The sequence below is a fragment of the Muscardinus avellanarius genome, assembly GCF_963383645.1.
Source record: "Muscardinus avellanarius genome assembly, chromosome: 6".
Taxonomy (NCBI): Eukaryota; Metazoa; Chordata; class Mammalia; order Rodentia; family Gliridae; genus Muscardinus; species Muscardinus avellanarius.
Genome location: NC_137791.1, coordinates 67,152,927 through 67,171,518, shown reverse-complemented (window position 1 = coordinate 67,171,518; position 18,592 = coordinate 67,152,927). Strand labels below are relative to the sequence as shown.

The 18,592-nt window shown below is 38.6% G+C and overlaps 1 protein-coding gene across 1 annotated transcript in view; it reads left to right on the top strand.

Moving 5' to 3' along the window:
- Positions 1-1,754: 1,754 nt before the first annotated feature.
- The window catches only part of PTPN13 (protein tyrosine phosphatase non-receptor type 13), a gene marked incomplete at both ends in the record, with an annotated part of 193,749 nt that continues 176,911 nt past the window's right edge, over positions 1,755-18,592 (top strand). The window contains one exon of the mRNA XM_080697337.1: positions 1,755-1,869. Coding sequence (XP_080553463.1) covers positions 1,755-1,869 — 115 coding nt within the window. The remainder of the gene's footprint in view (positions 1,870-18,592) is intronic.

Sequence of the window (18,592 nt, the reverse complement as noted above, 5' to 3'; positions counted from 1 at the left end):
AACTTCCAAGTTATCAATATGTTTCATGTAGAAGATAATACCTCACATCTCTCTCAGAAAGAAATGCAGCTTCTGTTTTTCCCCTTGAATAAATGTGTTATCATTATAATGCAGTACATGAAAACCTAGAGACTTTCTGTTTGGGCTAAAGGTCTGAATAAATCACCACTTCTTGTACAAGTGAAATAAAACCCTTTTATTGTTTTCAAAGCAACATCTTATATCTACCCTTTTAACTACTACATCATACATATAACAGACTGGAAACATAAATGTTACAGTAAACCTTTGAAAAGGAAAGCGGAAGGGCAAGGCTGGCCTCAGCTGGAATTACTTTTGTTCAGACTGGATTAACTCCTGTCAATCGAAAGAAAAGATTGGCTTTTCTTATTAGTTGGGTAAACAAGTCAATTTTTGTCTAAATCAGATGTTTTTCTGGATTAATTTATAAATTGAAAAGGAAACAGATACAGAAGATAAATGCAATATTTAACATTTTAGTTCCCTCTACCTTCTTCCAGAAACCCATCTGTTTCTGAATCCCAATAGATATTACATATTATGCTTAAATTGGTTTGGTCTGGGTAGAAGTCTTAATGATCCTAATAAAGAACAATTTTCTTTTCAAAGCATGCCAATTCAGAAATATTTATTTATTTAGTGTTACTTGGGGTTGAACTCAAGGACATTCTATATCCGAGCCACACCCCTAACCCTATTTTATACTTTATTTTGAAACAGAGTCTAAGTTGTGGAGGTCCTCTATAAGTAGCTGAGGCTGACCACAAACCTGTGATCATCCTATCTCAACCTCTCAAGTACTGAGATTACAAGTGTGTGCCACCACACACCTGGAGAGAAATATTTATATAGGAAGATTTCATGTAGCTTCATTTTCCTCTTCCAGAATAAAAATAGGATTATTGAGCCCTATAGAAAATCTTAAATTCTATTAGTATATCACCTACTTAATTGGACAGCATTGGGAAAATTGATCCTATGAAAATATCAGCACAGAGACACTTTTTTGTTCTGTTATTAATTCAACTCCTGTAGAGTCGTGGGTTGCAAAGCATGTCCACAGTCATAACTTCTTATCATAGCCACCCCAAAATGGCATTTTTAGCATGATTGTTACTTGTAATTCCCATATTAACTTTGAAAGTTAATATGACTTCCCTAGGAACCAATGGTGAGTTGGCAGCAAAATTTGATCAACAAATAGTTAATCCCATTCAGAAAAAAGTTTACAGTTTATTTTTACTAGAGATAATAGAAACAATAAAGGAATGGAAGATGTGTTTCATTTGATTCCCAACTTGCCCTGTGTTGGCTATGAGGTCTCCCCTCTTCTCTGCTCTCTATATCTGAGATGCACAGCATGACAGTTGGAACCAAAGTCTGAAAGGTCTCAGCCTAGTCTGACTGCTTTGGTTCTGTCATGGGTATTTTGATGCCTCCTGGTACTCTGGCTTCTCTGTCTTCTCTTAGGAAGTAGTCATCACCACTCTTGCCCAGTTCTATCCCCCAAAGTTGACCCTGTTATGCAAGAGCCAATGGTTTGTTTTGAGCATTCCCCTCTCCAATTCCTTTACTTCATGAGTTTAAGACTATGGGATTCAATTGAAGGCCATATAAAGAAATTACGTCAACAGGAGGCTCATAGTTTTTCTTTGGGTGTAGGGCTTTTACTACTGAAGTGCAGTTAAGTTGCTAATGTTAGCCTAATCTGTTACCTCTGTTTCCCAGGTAATATGCATGTGTCACTAGCTGAGGCCCTGGAGGTTCGGGGCGGGCCACTGCAGGAAGAAGAAATATGGGCTGTATTAAACCAAAGTGCCGAAAGTCTCCAAGAATTATTCAGAAAAGGTAAGTATTTTTTAAAAAAATATATTTTATGTATTGGGTAATTGAAAAACAGATGCAGAATCACAAATTAGATTTTTGTTTTGGTATTTTTGTGTTTTTGGCAGAGTATAAAAAGAAATATGTTGACATTTCTTTGTTAGGGCTAAAAGTATCCAGATCTTGTCTACATTAATTTGTACGTAATTCTGTGTGCCTGGTACTGCACCAGGTACTGAAAATATATTGATTATCAAAATAAAATTAACATTTGTTATCTGTCTAGAGCTTACATTTTAGTATGGAAGGTATCTATTAAGAAAATATCTATACAAACAAATGTAAAAAAGTCAAGTATGACCATGGTTAAAAAAGAGTGGGTGCAGTGACTCTATGAGAACACATATTCACTCCACAGCTAAAACTTGAAAGAAAAGTAGATGTGAACCAGGTAAGAGGGAAGGGTAGAAACACATCCTAGCAAGGAGAATAATATATGCATCCCTGTTACTCTAAATTAAATAATGTAGGCTGAATACATAGTTAGATGCCTTCTGTAGCTGGTTACTTGGTCCAAATGGTTGTGTGACATTTTATAGCTGGAATGGTTACCTTTTGGTTGTCCAGACCGTTTAATATCATGTCGAGAAGTTCCACAAGAAGATGGTCATTGTCATTCATGTCACATGGCCAGTGTTTGCATAGAACAGTAGGTAAATAAGTCAGGCTTCATCTAATGGAAAAATTAGTCTTTAAAACTGAATTGTACAAATAAATTAGTCACAATAAATATGACAGAAATAGGTGAGGTTTGAGAGTAGTACTAGTCCTCAAAGTGGTACCTAGATTAGCAACATCGGTCACCATCTTCATTATTTATCACCTGAAAACTTATTAGGCTGCAAATACTTAGACCCACATTGGAGACCTCCTAAACAAGACTCTCTGGGGGTGGAGCCAAAAAGTAGGCATTTTAACAAGCACTCAGTGACATTCTGAGGCCTGCTACACTTTGAGAGCTATGTGTAGAACAGAATTGTTACAGATCAGGAGCAATTGAAACCTTTTGAAAGATGCAGGGATAACCTCTAATTGTGTACAGGAAAGTCTAGAGTGCAGGCGAAGAACGTTTGGGGACCCATGGTAAATGTTGATGATGTTTTCCAATCCAGGGACAGGAACTTGAACAAAATAGTGTTAATGCGCATATTACTGCTTATTATCTGGATACTGGAGACACCTATTTTCTAGATGTTTGAAGATCTTTGATTAGAGTTAGGATTAATCTAAATAAAATTCACTTTTAGATTAAATTAAATTAAAACCAGTTACTCATAAGGGTGTCTACTAGAGAATCAAGACACTCGAATTCATTAAAAAAACTAATAATGATTTCATTTCAGTTTGTTTTAAGTCAGGAAAAACTGTAGTAAAATGACACTGTATTATCAAACATAAAGAATGAAAAATCATAGCTTCAGATAAATCAAATAATTTTATTTTATTAAAAATAAAAACCTGGCTACTTTAAATAAATTCTGTTGATTTGCTTGCTTCACTTTTTTTTTTTTGTACTGGGCATGGAACCCAGAGGCTTTCTACCTCCGGGCTATACTCCCAGAGTTATTTTATATTTTATTTGGAAACAGGGTCTCACTAAGTTGCTGAGAGCCTCAATAAGTAGCTGAGGCTGGATTCAAACCTGTGCAATCCTTCTGTCTCAGCCTCCCAAGCATGGGGATTACAAGTGTGCGCCACCACACCAGGCTTCACTTTAAATTTTCAGAAAATTTTTAGAATTTCCAAAAGTATGAGTACTCCAGAATACAGAGCAGATAGCCACACTCCAAAAGTGTTGATAATGAAAGATATGTTGGTGGCATTTCTTAATTAAAAATAGTCAACTAGTATTTAAGAAACATCCACTTGTGAGGCATTGTATTGAAAGATCTAAGTGAGTAGAAGGTAACACTGTTGCCCTGAAGGGATTTATTCAGATCAAACAGATGCATGTGAAAAGTTTACCACTTTAAAACAGTGTGCCAAGTGAATGACAGAGACAATGAGTACCACAGCTGTTCAGAGGAGAGAGAGATAATACATCTTTTTTATTACACAAAGGGCAGAACCACTGCCCAGGCCATGACTCAGAATATAAAACATCACACACACTATAAGTACCTAAGGGATTTTCCTTCTTTTAAATGTCATAATGTTAATAGAGATTGAATGTTTGAATTTAAAGTTCTTGTTATTATTGCATAGCATATTGGCACATTGCAATAGAGACTTATTGAATGTGTTAAAAATTAATTATGAGGTAGCTGTGTCTTATATAGTGTTCAGTGGGAACTGGTTACCATAATGTCTTCAGTCTAATGCACCGGGTAATATCAGTAATACAGAGAAATTAAACTTGGCTGCCTTGGCAGTTATTACTAATTATTATGAATGCTGATGGGAGATTTTATTGGGAGGAAATAAATACTTATTTGATTTATCTGAAGCTATGATTTTTCATTCTTTATGTTTGATAATACAAGTGTCATTTTACTACAGTTTCTCCTGACTTAAACTGAATGAAATCATTATTAGCTTTTTTAATGAATTTTGAGTGTCTTGATTCTCTAGTAGACACCCTTATGAATAACACTGGGAGCCAGGCGTGGTGGAGCATGCTTGTAATCCCAGCACTTGGGAGGCTGAGACAGGATGATTACAGTTCATGGCCAGCCTCAGCTACTTAGTGAGGCCTTAGTATCTCAATGAGGCCCTGCTCCTCCCCTGGGTTCCAACCCCAGTGCCGCAAAACAAAACAAACAAACAGACAAAAAACACTGAGAATGTTGCAGGAGTGTGAGTATGGACTGGGTAAAATAGAATAGCCCTTAAGAGATTTGTTTGTTTTTCTAAAATATTTTATCCTGCCTTGGTTTTTTTTTTTTTTTTATCTTTCTGTGTGTGCTATATAAACCTTTGTTTGAGTTCTTGTCAATGGCTTTTCCCCCTGCCATCTTGAAGTTTGTTGCTTCTGTGTTTTTTTTTTCTTCAGTATATGAATACAAACATGATATTTACGATATTTCTATAATAAAAAGGTAGAATAAGCATTTTCACTTGGGGATTATTGAACAAAAGTAAAAAAAAAAAATCTCTTCATCTTTTTTGAGCCTCCCAATAATTTAAGGTCTTGAGCATTTTAAAATAAAATCTTTGTGATTATTATTCGTAGAATAATGATATATAAGCATGAGTTTATTGAAAGACACCATCTTCAAGTGAGTTTCTCTTCAGAAGAGGAAATATGTAACACTTTTAAGAAACATGCAGTTCCGAGCAGGGCGTGGTGGCGCACACTTGTAATCCCCAAGCTTGTAATCTCTGCGCTTGGGAGCCGGAGACAAGAGGATCGCGCTAGTTCGGAGCCAGCCTTGCTGGTTTAAGAGACCCTGTTTCCACATAAAAAGTAAAAAAATAGGTCTGGGAGTGTAGCCCGTGGGAGTGTATCCCAGAGGTAGAAGGGAACCCCAGTACCACCAAAAAAAAAAAAAAGAAACATGCAGTTCCAAGTGCTCAGTTGATGACAATGATGGTAGCTGCTTCTCTTTTTGTTTTTAAGTTTCTCAGTTGTATTGCCTTGTGGTTGTTAATACACAGTCCATGTGATTTGCTGCTCTGGATTTTTTTTGCAAGTTTCTTGTAGTATTGCATTCAATGTCTCTTTGTATTATTCTGTGGACATTTGAAAAAAATATGTACCTTCTCTTTCTAGAATTAACTTAAGCTTGTTAATATTTGTTATTTTAATTTTTATAGCCTGATTATTTATTTTGGTGGTACGGGGGATGGAATCCAGGCATCTTCTACCTCCGGGCTACTCCCCCAGACCTATTTTATATTTTTTACTTGGAAACAGGGTCTCTTAAACCAGCAGACGCTGGCTTCGAACCTGCGCGATCCTCCTGTCTCAGCCTCCCAAGTGTGGGAATTACAAGCATGCGCCACCACGCCTAGCTAGCCTGACTATTTTAAATATTTGATCTATAAAAGTCTTGGCAATAATTAAAATCTCATACTATGATTTTATGCTTTTGTCTGACTTCTGTAATTAAAATTTTCATGTAATTTTGTATGATACATTTATTCATATTTATTGACTACTATGAAACCTAGCTGAGGCATTGCTATACTTTCTTTCCTCTTTTCTTTTATTTTGCTTTGCAGTGCTGCAGATTAAACCCAGGGCCTCGTACATGATAAGCAAAAGTTCTACTACTGAGTTATGTTCTTTTTAAAATTTTATTTTATTTTATTTTGAGACAGGATCTCACCAAGTTTCTCAGATTAGCCTCAAATTTGCAATCCTCCTGCCTCACCCCCCTGAGTATAGGGATTTCAGGTGTACACCATGGTGCTTGGTTTGCTATCCTTTAAGTTAAATGTAGTTGAGAGGATTTCATCAAGGGTCTTACTGAATTATGACTTCTTCCTATCTGTGTTTTTCAGTCCATCTTGTTAACTGATCTAGAAGCACAGATAATATCAGAAAAAGTGTGTGTAGCTATAAGGAAAAAGCAAACTAGTTTGTCCTAAACTCTCAGTCAACATTCTTGCAACCATCTGTGGTGGGAGTATTTTTCACTAGCAACTGGTTCTGTCACTGGAATCAGTGTTCAGGCTGCCTTGTGGCCGTAGTATCAATATTCAGGAGATGAGTGTTGCTAGGGAGGAATCAGGTTTATTTACGGCCACTTCTAAAGGAGATGGAGAGGCTAGTTCCTCAAATTTTGTCTTCCTGACTCAGACATGAGAAGGGTTTTGATGGGAAAAGGATGTGACAGTGGGGCTGGCCAGCAGGGTCTTCATCAACAAGGGCTGTGTCTTCTCTGCAATGTCACAATGGATTTCCACTTTCTGTATCTGTTTGCTAAAGAATAATGTTACAAAGGCCATCTGGCTTCTGTGAATCTAAGGGTTTAACAGATCTAGGTGGGGCTTCTCTTAAGCCAAAGGACTAGGGAGGATGGAAGGGCAACAGGAAGTGAGAGCAGGGGGCAATTTCAAGGGAAGCCCTGCTGCAGTTCTGCATCAGACACCAACTCAGGCCTCTCTAACTCTATTTATTATTATTATTATTATTATTATTATTATTATTATTATTATTATTTGGTGGTACTGGGGTTTCTGGAAGCCCTTCTTCCTCCGGGCTACACTCCCAGACCTATTTTTTTTTTGGTATATTTTTACTTGGAAACAGGGTCTCTTAAGCCAGTGCGGCTGACTTCGAACCTGCGCGATCCTCCTGTGTCCGCCTCCCAAGCGCGGGGACTACAAGCGTGTGCCACCACGCCCGGCTCTCTAACTCAATTTAATTTGGATCACAGTTTGAGGTCTCAGTCCCATGAGACTGTTCCCTCCCCACCTCAGACACCAGTCACAGCCCCGGGCTGTGCTTCTGTCCCACTGATTATAATTTGGGACTCAATTTAGAGCAGTTCACAGAACTCCAGGAAACATGTTTACTGGTTTATTATATTACCAAGAATGCAGATGCAAGATACACAAGGCAAGATATTTAGGAGAGGGCTATGAGTTCCATGCTCTCTTTAGGCGTGCCACCCCCTAGCAACTTCCACATGTTCAGCTATTGGGGAATTCTCTCAATCTAGGCTTTTGGTTTTTATGGAGGCTTCATTTTGTAGGCATAATTGGCTAAATTATTGGCCACTAGTAATCAACGTAACCTTCAGCCCCTCAGGTCCCCAGAGGCTGGGGCTGGTCTGAGAAGGAGACACTGATAGAGTAATTCTGCTGCCTGCCTTTTAGACTGGCATGTTATCAGAGTCCTAGGTCAGAAACCCAACTTGGGATCCAGAAAATAAAATCTGCTCACTTGCTCCAAAAATCAGAGAGAAAAAAATGATGATGGTGAAAAGCAGGAAAGAACTTTAATCAGTATATCTGTACCTGGAAGACAAAGGGGACCAGCATCTACAGCCCTGTCTTTGGGGATACTGACATGAGCTTTCAGATGACAGAGACAAGAGGGACAAAAAATACACGTAGTTAAGCAGTCTTGGTCAAACTGTGTTCGGGTGATCATTATCTCAGGATTGGTTGGGCCAGGGCCTTGTCAGTGATAAGAAAGCTGCTGTTGCCTGGAAGTTAGTTTTCCCTCTCATGAGATTTCTATAAATCAGAATTGTTTTTCTTGGAGTCCAAGGTGACTGACTAACTCAGCAAAGGAGACAAAAGGTATTTCCTTGATTTCTGTGAGTGGCTCTAGCAAGTTAGTTGAGCTCAGAAGCGGTGTAGTAGGAACCTCAGTTTATAGCCCATCAGTCTGGAGTATAGGTGACAGCCTATTATTTATTTCCAGTTGGAATCTGCAGGTAGATAGAATCAGCTGAACTGAAGGACAGTTGGTGCTCACCACATAACTGATTGCTTACTTGGTGTGTGGGGAAAACTCTCATTCGTCACCGAAGCATGTAGAGAGCACAGCAGGAAAAAATGGGAGGGTTTTTTTTTTTGCTACAAAATGCATATAGGTTTTAGAGTTACATTATTGATGAACTTATCTAGGTGTTCAGTAGTCCCAGATAAGAAAAGCAATGTTATTCTCATGCTTTTCTGGATACTCTTTAGAAGTGGACTATTGCTGTCTTGGAAAACTTAGTTTACAATTATATAAATTGCCCAGATATTTGTTGTTGCTAGTTGTGGAAATGTTGCCTTTTGCAGAAAGCAGCTCTTTTAAATCTGTAGGATATTAAGGTGTAAGATTAGTTGGTTCTAAAACTCCCTTTTAGTTGGGCATGGTGGCATTTGCTTGTAATCCCAGTACTTGGGAGGCTGAGACAGGAAGATTACAGGTTCGAGAACAACCTCATCAAATAGTGAGATTCTCATTAACCTAGTGAGATACCCTGTTTCAAAAAAAAAAAAAAAAATAGGGCTAGGAGGATAGCTAACAGGTAGAATGCCCCTGGGTTCAATTCCCAGTGCCACACACACACACACACACACACCCACACACACACACACACACACACACTTAAAATAAGTATTTGAGGAAATGGTTTAAATCCTATATGTGGTTCCTTCTAGTTCTGGTTAATAAACAAAATAACAATTAATGAAATGACTAAGCAAGTGATTAAAAAGCATGCAAAATTCATTGTCAAAATTTAAAAAATCAAAGGAATATTAGCAGGTATCTTTGGGAAATTGAGAAGACCATATTGAAGTTATTGTCATCTTTTGAAAATTTGGGTAAAGCTGAAGGGAACAGAGAATATAAAATCCTTTGGCTGTATTTATTATAAAATCGTGCTTATAGCCGGGCGTGGTGGTGCACACTTGTAATCCCAATATTTGGGAGGCTGAGATGGGAGGATCGCAGTTCGCAGACAGCTTCAGCTACTTAGTGAGGCCCTCCACAACTTAGTGAGACCCTGTTTCAAAATGAAGAATAAAAAATAGGGTAGGGGGTGTAGCTTGGAGGTTAAATGCCCCTGAGTTCCATCCCCAGACCCCCCCCCACTCACAAAAATCTTGCTTATTATGTGCATAAGTGAAAATGACAAATTGCTACAGATATTTGAGGCAAATATCATACTTCTCTTCATTCTTTAAAAACTGCTTAAAATCACTATTTGTACTTGTTTTTAAAAATGAACACATATTTTTATTTATGGAATCAAACACTTGGAGGTGGAGAAATGTTAATCCATGCAATCTAGCTAATCATTTTAGAGATAAGGAAATAAGGTCTAGTTTAAATGATTTAGAAGCATTAATATTGGTAGAACACAAATGCAGTAGCTATTTTATTTTTGTATTTTTTTGTGGTACTGGGGGTTGAACCCAGGGGTATTCTACCACCAAGCTACACCCCTAGCCCTATTTTTATTCTTTGTTTTAAAACAGGGTCTCACTAAGTTGCAGAGGGCCTCACTAAGTAGCTGAGGCTGGTGGCTAATCTGGGATCTCCTGTCTCAGCCTCACAAGTATTGGGATTACATGCATGTGCCACCACACCTGGCTACAGTAACTATTTTAAAGCAAATCATTGGGAGCAGACCTTATTAAGAGCTATAAAGTGACTTCATGCATACATAACCACAAAGGTTAAAAATTGATAGCTCTTCTATGAGCATAACATTAGAATGGATGGAAAAACAACATCAGGTGATATCACTTTATATTTTACAGTTATTAAAACAATAATAAAAGGAAATTATAAACCAAGTTGCTGAAATATTCAACAGCTCAAAATGGACACTTTAAAAGACATAAACTAAGGCTGGGCATGGTGGCCCACGCTTTAAATCCCCCTCCCCCGCTTGGGAGGCTGATACAGGAGGATCGCACAGGTTTGAAGCAGCCTCAGCTACTTAGTGAGGCTCTCAGCAACATAGTGAGACTCTGTTTCCAAATAAAATATAAAATAGGTCTGGGAGCATAGCCCAGAGGTAGAAAAGCCCCTGGGTTCCACCCTCAGTACCACAAAAAAAAAAAAAAAAAAAAAAAAAAAAAAAAAAGACATAAACTACATGCAAATAACAAATAACCTTGGTGGGGCATGCCCATAAATCTAGCTACTTGAGAGGCTAAGAAAGGAGGATCATAAATTCAAGACCAGCCTAGGAAACTTAGACCCTGTCTTAAAAATTAAAGAGCAAAAATAAAAATGAATATATGAATTAAGAGGCTTGTGATATAGCTTAGTTGTAAAGAGCCAATAAGGTCAATCCCCAACAACACACACACACACACACACACACACACACACACACACACACAAACACCTGAATTTTTCTATATCTTTAAAGATGATTAAATTTATTGTTTGAAAATGTTCCTTAAAGAAAACTTTAGCCGGGCATGGTGGCACACGCTTGTAATCCCCGCACTTGGGAGGCAGAGACAGGAGGATTGCTCTGGTTCCGAGCTAGCCTCGCTGGCTTAAGAGACCCTGTTTCCAAATAAAAAAAAATATAAAATAGGTCTGGGAGTGTAGCTTGGAGGTAGAAGGGCTTCCAGGAACCCCAGTACCACCAAAAAAAAAGAAAACTTTAGGTCCATATCACTTAACTACTGAATTCGATTAAAAATGTAAGGAAGAAATAAAAGCAATTCTATACATGTGCAGAAAATTGGAGATGAAGATATCTTTGCCAGCTCATGTTATGAGGGTAGCATTAACTTTAATATCAAGACCAGACAAAGACATTAGAGAAAAAAGTTCTGAGCAAAACTTTAATAAACTGAATACAACACTATATAAAAACTTTAATATAGCCAGATGTGGTGGGGCATTCTTGTAATCCCAGCATTCGGGAGGCTGAGACTTGGAGGATCGCGGTTCGCGGACAGCCTCAGCTACTTAGTGAGGCCCTCTGCAACTCAGTGAGACCAAGTTTCAAAATAAAGAATAAAAAATAGGGCAGGGGGTGTAGCTCGGAGGTCAAATGCTCCTGGGTCCATTCCCAGACCCACAAAAAAAAAAAAAAAAAAAAAAAAACCAAAAAATCAAAACCTATAATTCATGGTCAAATGTATCCCAAGAATACAAAATTAGCTTAACATTTGTAAATCAACTAATACAAATTACTATATTAACAAACTAAAAAAGGAAAAGCATATGATCATCTCAATAGATATTGAAAAGTATTTGATAAAATCCAACATTCATTTCTTTTTTGGGGGTGGAAGATGGAGCCCCAGAGCATTTTACCTCTGAACCACACCCCCAGTCCTATTCTTTAATTTTTTTTTTTATTTTGAAACAGGGTCTCACTTAGGCTGGCCTTTATCCTGCAATCCTCCTGTCTCAGCCTTCCAAGTACTGGGATTACAAGTGTGCACCACTATGCTGCCTATTTCTCACTTTAACACTCTCCGCCAAAATAAACTCCACCTCTCAACTAGGAATAGAAAGGAACTACCACCTCAGTCTGACAAAGAACATCTGCAAAAAGCTTACAGCTAACATCATACTTAATGGTGAAGCATCGAATCTTTCCCTAAGGTCAAAAATAAGTCGAGGAGAGCCGGGCGTGGTGGCCCACGTGTTTAATCCTAGCGCTTGGGTGGCTGAGACAGGAGAATCGCACAGGTTCAAAGCCAGCTTTAGCTACTTAGTGAGATTCTCAGCAACTTAGTCATATCCTATTTCCAAATAAAGTATAAAATAGGTCTGGGGGTATAGCCCAGAGGTAGAAAAGCCCTGGGGTTCCACCCTGAGTAACACACACACACACATACACAGAAATAAGTCAAGGACATTTGTTCTCATTTATTTTCAACATTGTCTTATAAGGTCGAATAAGAGCAAGGAAGATCTAATTAGGCACAGAAAAGAAATAAAGGGCATCTGGATTAGAAAAGTAAAATTATACTTATTCAAAGATGACATTGTATAGAAAGTTTTATTTAAACTATGAAAAAAGTCACTAGAAGGCATAAATATTTAGCAACGTGAAGGATAAAAGGTCAGTACTCAAATATCAAATATGTCTTTGCATAGTAGCAGTGAACAAACAGAAACTGGAAATTCCAGATACCATGTAGAAATGGTAAAATATATAAAACAAAGTTTAAAACTATGAAAAAATTAGGAATTAATCTGACTAAAGATGTGAAGACTTACATAATGAAAACTAAATACAATGCTGAGAAGAACTAAAGACCTAAGTCAGTGGAGAGTTTTGCTGGATCCAGAGTGTTTCTTGATCAGAAGACTCAATATTATTAAGATAGTAGTTTTCTCTACATTCATAGATTCAGTGCAGTCTTGACAGGTTTTATTTTATAGAAGTGAAGAAGCTCTTTCTAAAATCCATATGGAAATTCAGTGAACTTATAGTAGCCATAACAACTTTGAAAATGAAGAGTTTAAATGGGCAAATACTAAAAAACAAAAAAAGAAAACGAAGAGTTTAAAAGCTCACACTACCTGATTTCAGGAGTTATAAGAGGTTAGGATGTAGCTCAGCGAACAGTGCTTTCCAGCTTACATGAAACAGCAGCTTTGAGGCCCTGCACTAGGAAAAAAAGGGGGGGGGGAGACTATTATAAAGCAAAATAGACAAATAGATCAATGGAATGTAAGAGTACAGAAATAAACACACACTGAACTCAAACTGACTTCCTGGAATTTTAAAAAAAGGCTTTATACAGGAAATATAAAAAGTGTTTTTGTGTTGTTCTTTTTTGTGGTCCTGGGGGTGGAAAGCAGGGTCTTGTATATGCCAAGTAAGCACTCTACCACAGAGCTACCTCTCTAGCCGTTTTTATTTTGCCTTTTTTGTGTGCTGAGGATCAAACTCGGGTGCATTCTACCTTTGAACTACACCTCAGTCCTTCCTTTGTATTTATATATATATATTTTCTTTTGAAACAGGGTCTTGCTCAGTTGCTGAGAATCTCCCTAAGTTCCTGAGGCTGGCTTTGAACCTACAGTCCTCCTGTCTTTGCCTCCCAATTACTAGGATTACAAGTATACACCAGCCTTTTTTTTTTTTTTTTTTTTTGAGATAGGATCTTGATAAGTTGCAGAGAGCTGGCCTTGAATTTGTCTCAGGAGAAGCTGGAATTGCTAGCATGTGCCATAGTACCCCATTCTAGAGAGGTTTTATGGAATTTTTGTGTAAATCTTTGTAGACTGTATGCAGCTTTTAAGAGATCAGATCCTACTACCTTTTATTACATTCCTAATTATCTACAGTCATAATTTTGTTGATTAAGAGGGTGTATCAGATGTCTTTAACATGCTGCATCTTGCCAAGCATTTGTAAGGCCAGAATTAACAGGTCCTTCGAGTTAAATGTGTTTGAACCAGATAAAATTACCCCATTTGTTCCCTGGAAACAAACTATAAAACATGAAATTAAATTTAATGTCTAGCATTCTTAAAATGAATAACTTGGGTTGTTTGACAAGTATAGGGAACACTCATCATGAATAACTCCTTTCCCACAAACACATAGGCAATATGCTGCTTTAAAGTTATTTTGACTCTAGATGTTCTAAACAGACAACTTTATAAATTTATTTATTTATTTTTTTATTTTTTTGGTGGTACTGGGGGTGGAACCCAGAGGCTTTCTACCTCCGGGCTATACTCCCAGACCTTTTTTTTTTATTTTTTAATATTTTATTTGGAAACAGGGTCTCACTAAGTTGCTGAGAGCCTCGCTAAATAGCTGAGGCTGGCTTCGAACCTGCACGATCCTCCTGTCTCAGTCTCCCAAGCGCGGGGATTATAAGTGTGCGCCACCATACCTGGCCAACTTTATAAATTTAAGGAAAGTTGCTACATATGTAGAGGGGAAATTTTGTACATGTCTTGCTAATCCCATCCTTGGTGATAAATATATTTTACTCATCATATTTTTTAATTTGTATATTTACAGGATTTATTTACTTATTTACTTATTTATTTATTTATTTGGTTGTACTGGGGTTCCTGAAAGCCCTTCTACCTCCGGACTATTTTTATATTTTTTATTTAGAAACAGGGTCTCTTAAGCCAGTGAGGCTGGCTTCGAACCTGTGTAATCCTCCTGTCTCCATTTTCTAAGCGCAGGGATTACAACAAGCGTGCGCCACCATGCCTGGCTACAGGATTTATTTAATGTTGAGGTTTAGTTTAAGATGTAAGTAAATAGCAGGTTTAAGATGTAAGTAAATAGCACTATTCTTGGATGTACAGCCTGATTAATTTATCATCAAGATGGAGAACATTTCCAGAACCCGAAAGTCTCCCTCAAGTATCCTTCTAGTCAATTTTCCTGGTCACCAAGGATAATCACTACTATGGCATAACACACAGACAAGTTTCCCCTAGTTTTGAACATCCCATGTAGTTCAGCATTCAAATAATCCTTTTTTCTCTTTGAAAAGAAAAAGGTCTTTACAGTATAATCAGGGGTGAGGGCTGAAGCACTTCAAAACATGGTGGGTTTATTAGTGAGGAAGATATTTTCATATGCAGAGTCATGTCCCAAAACAAAGCCAGTTCCATGATGGACAACTGTATATTTCTTCCTCTAGAAACTGAAATTATATACTAATTGTCATTAACCTTTTCATTCAATTCTCAAAAACTGAAATAACTGACAGTCTCCCATGATATTTTTGGTTTTTCATTCTTTGTGTAAATTCCAGGCCCTTGAAAGTAAAACAAAGTCACTGGGTTCATTTTTTTAAATTTTGTAAGTTTTCCCCTCTGATTTTCTGCATAATGAAGAGGCAGAAGAACAAGATCTCTTTCAACTTGAAATTTTGTCTGCACTTAAGGGAGGAAAAAGTCCATACTGTGTTATAAATAACCTTTACCATAAAACTTATTTCTGCTGCTAATTGTCTCTAGCAAAATATAATATTATAGCTTTGTGTTCTGCAGAGGTGTCATGAAGTAGTTAGGTGGCCCCAGAAACACCAGTGCTTTGAGAAGCTTAGCCCTAAGTTCCAAAATTGCTTGGACAAAATGGTTCAAGCTAGTGGTAAATTAATTTGTAAAAAAGATGTTATCATTCACAATTTAACATTTTTGTAACTGCTTAAATTGGATGGTCAAGCAAAATGTGGTTGTATTTTACACTTTTAAGCAAACTTTTTTAAAGAAGTCTGCAAGGTCAGATGTGGTGGCACACGCTCGTAATCCCAGTACTTGGGAGGCTGAGACAGTAAGATCACAGGTTCGTGTCCAGCCTCAGCTCCTTATTGATGGTTTTCGCACCTTACTGAGTCCCTGTTTCAAAATAAGGAATAAAAAAATAGGGCTGGGGGTGTAGCTTGATGGTAGAATGCCCGAGTCCCATCCTGAGTACTTAAAAAAAAGAGTCTGCAGCATAAATATTATGTGTATGGAACAGTATTAATGCTCTCAATGTTTGGATCCTCCTTAGGGGAAGAAAAACACTAATATTAATCCAAAAGCTTTTCTAGGTACTGGTTGTGTGCTTAATAATACATTTATATGTCAGATGCAGTGGAAATGACCAAAGATGCCCATCTCAAAGCTCTAGCAGGTATAACAGGGATATCTATTGGGCTTATAGAAAAAGCTGGAGGAACGTCAGGTATGGTGGCACACACCTGTAATCCTAGTACTTAGGAGGCTGAGACAGGAGGATCGAAAGTTCAAAGACAGTCATAGAAACTTAGTGAGGCTTTCAGCAACGTAGTGAGACCCTGTTTCAAAACAAACAAACAAACAAACAAACAAACAAACAAACAAAAATAGGACTGGGGGTGTACCTCAAAGGTAGAACATTCCTGGGTTCAACACCCAGTACCTCCAAAAAAAAAAATGTTGGCAAAGAAACAAAATGCATAGGAAGTTCATTTGTAGTTTGTTTTGTTTTGACAACTAAGTAGAAAAAGCCAAATGAAGATAATATTAGGTGGTATAGAGGAAACTCTTTCTAACCCACTACTAGGTTCATACTGAGGCCTCTGTAACAAGACAGATTAATAAGAAAAAAGCACAAAAGATTATGTAATATCAGTTTTGGTGATACAAGAGCCCTCAGAAATTAAGACCCAGCCAGGCACAGTGGCACATTTCTGTAATCACAGTACTTGGGAAGAGGAACCAGGAGAATCACAGGTTTGAGGCTAGCCTCAGCAATTTAGCGAGACCCTCTACAACTTAGAACTTAATGAGACCCTGTTTCAAAATAAAAATAAAAAATAAAAGGACTGAGGGTGTAGCTCAGAAGTAGAATGCAGAAGGAAGGAATGAAGGAATGAAGGAAGAGAGGGAGGGAGGGAGGAGAGAGAAAGAGAAAAGGAGAGACCCAAATATTGAACCCAGGGTCTTATACATGCTGTGAAGGTGTGCTAGCACAGAGATACACCTCCATTCCAACCCATGTAGTTGTTTTCTAATGCTAAGATTGAGAAGTAGATAGTTGTGGAGATATATAATTGGATAGCAAAGTTTGATCCAGTGATAATAAACAGGGGTGCTCTGAAGGCCTGTTTGTTCAGATTCTTCTCTGTATTCTTGTCTTCAGAGATTAGGACCCTCCTATGGGGAGGACACATCTTGAGTGAGGTTCTGTCTTATGGCTTCTTTGAAGAGAGAAGCTTAAAGGAAGATTAGAAAGTGGCCTTCCTGATTCCATACTTTTCTCAAGTGCCAATGTGCCACATTTTAGGGTAGCATGTCATGCTCCTTATCAGTGGGTAGGGCTACTTATTTATTTCTGATACTGGGGATTGAAGCAGAGCCTTCATATATGTTATTAAAACATTGTATCACTGAGCTACTTCCCCAGCCCTTTTATTATTTTATTTTGAGACAGGATCTCGTCAAGTTGCCCAGGCTGGCCTTAAATTTGTGGTCCCCCTGGGAGGATATTGGTTTGGGGACAGCCTCAGCTATTTAGTGAGGCCTTCTGCAACTAAGTGAGACACTGTTTGAAAAAAAAAAAATAGGGGGCTTCCGGGAAGATGGCAATGGAGAAAAGCGGGGCTTATGAGCCCCGCTAACAACCAATCTCTATTACCACAAAATCAGTGCCTTTCATAGCCAGAAAACACCATCAGCAGAGAAAACAAAAAAAAAAAAAGAGAAAAAGAGGGCTGAAAAAACGAGACACCAGAAAGAAACCAGACCTCAGTGCTGCAGCTGGAGCCACGCAGATGCCATCTTTCCTTCCAGCACCAGGCTCCAGAGAGGAGGGGAACTCAGAACAGAGCTCAGAGCAAGAGAGGTGATACGCCGGCCTCACGGCCGAGGACACAGCAGTAGCGCCATACTGCCGGCGACAGCGGCGAATTCATCGGACGGCACCAGACCAACGAACTCAACAGCCCACCAGGCTCTAGAGAGGAGCTGCGGAAAGTGAGCCGAGGTGAGCCGCTGCGGAGCAGCTGGGCGGGATTCGGCAGGTTTTTTGGCGCAGGGAGCGTCTAAAGCTCCCAGGGGCTGGGCTCAGCACACCCTGCAGGGACTCAGAGCGGAGCTCAAAAACAGAGAAGAAATACACCAGCCTTACGGCCGAGGGCGTGGCAGCGGCGCCATATTGCCACCGGGGAGGCAGCAGCAAATTCACCGAGTCCACTACAGCTCCATCTGCGCACTCAACAACAGTGAGTCAAATTGCAGCACCTAGAGGAGAAATCCCAGTACTGACTCCCAGGAACTTGACCCAGTGGGGGAGTGGCGGTGGCAGAGATATCACACCATAGGAGAACATGCAACCTGGCACCCCCTATGGTCTAAAGCAGCCTCGATTGACTCCCTAGGTCTGAGACTCTGCCATACAACCTAGTAAAGGAGTAGTGGGGACTGAGATACCACAGACTCGAAATCCAGAGCACCTTAAGTGAAGTCGTAGTGACCCAAGGGAAGAACCCAGAGAAGGCACAAACTTCCGAAATCATGGGAAAGAGGAATAACAATGGAGCAATGAATGCCCACAACCCCCACAACATCAGAACCTGATAAAACAGAAATTCAGAGATTTCTAGAAGATCAAATCAGGAAAATAACTGTAGAAATAATAGAGGTGTTTCGAAAAGAATTCAGAGAGAGCCAAAAAGAGATAAAGGATGCAATTAATGAAGTAAAGGCCACAATTCAAAGTACAAACAACCGATTAGACCACATGGAGAAGAGAATCTCGCTCTTAGAAAATGATCACTCCAAAAATGAACGCATAGTTTCTAATTTAGAAAAAAAAATCCAACAGCAGGAATCTGACATTGAAGAAATATGGGCCCA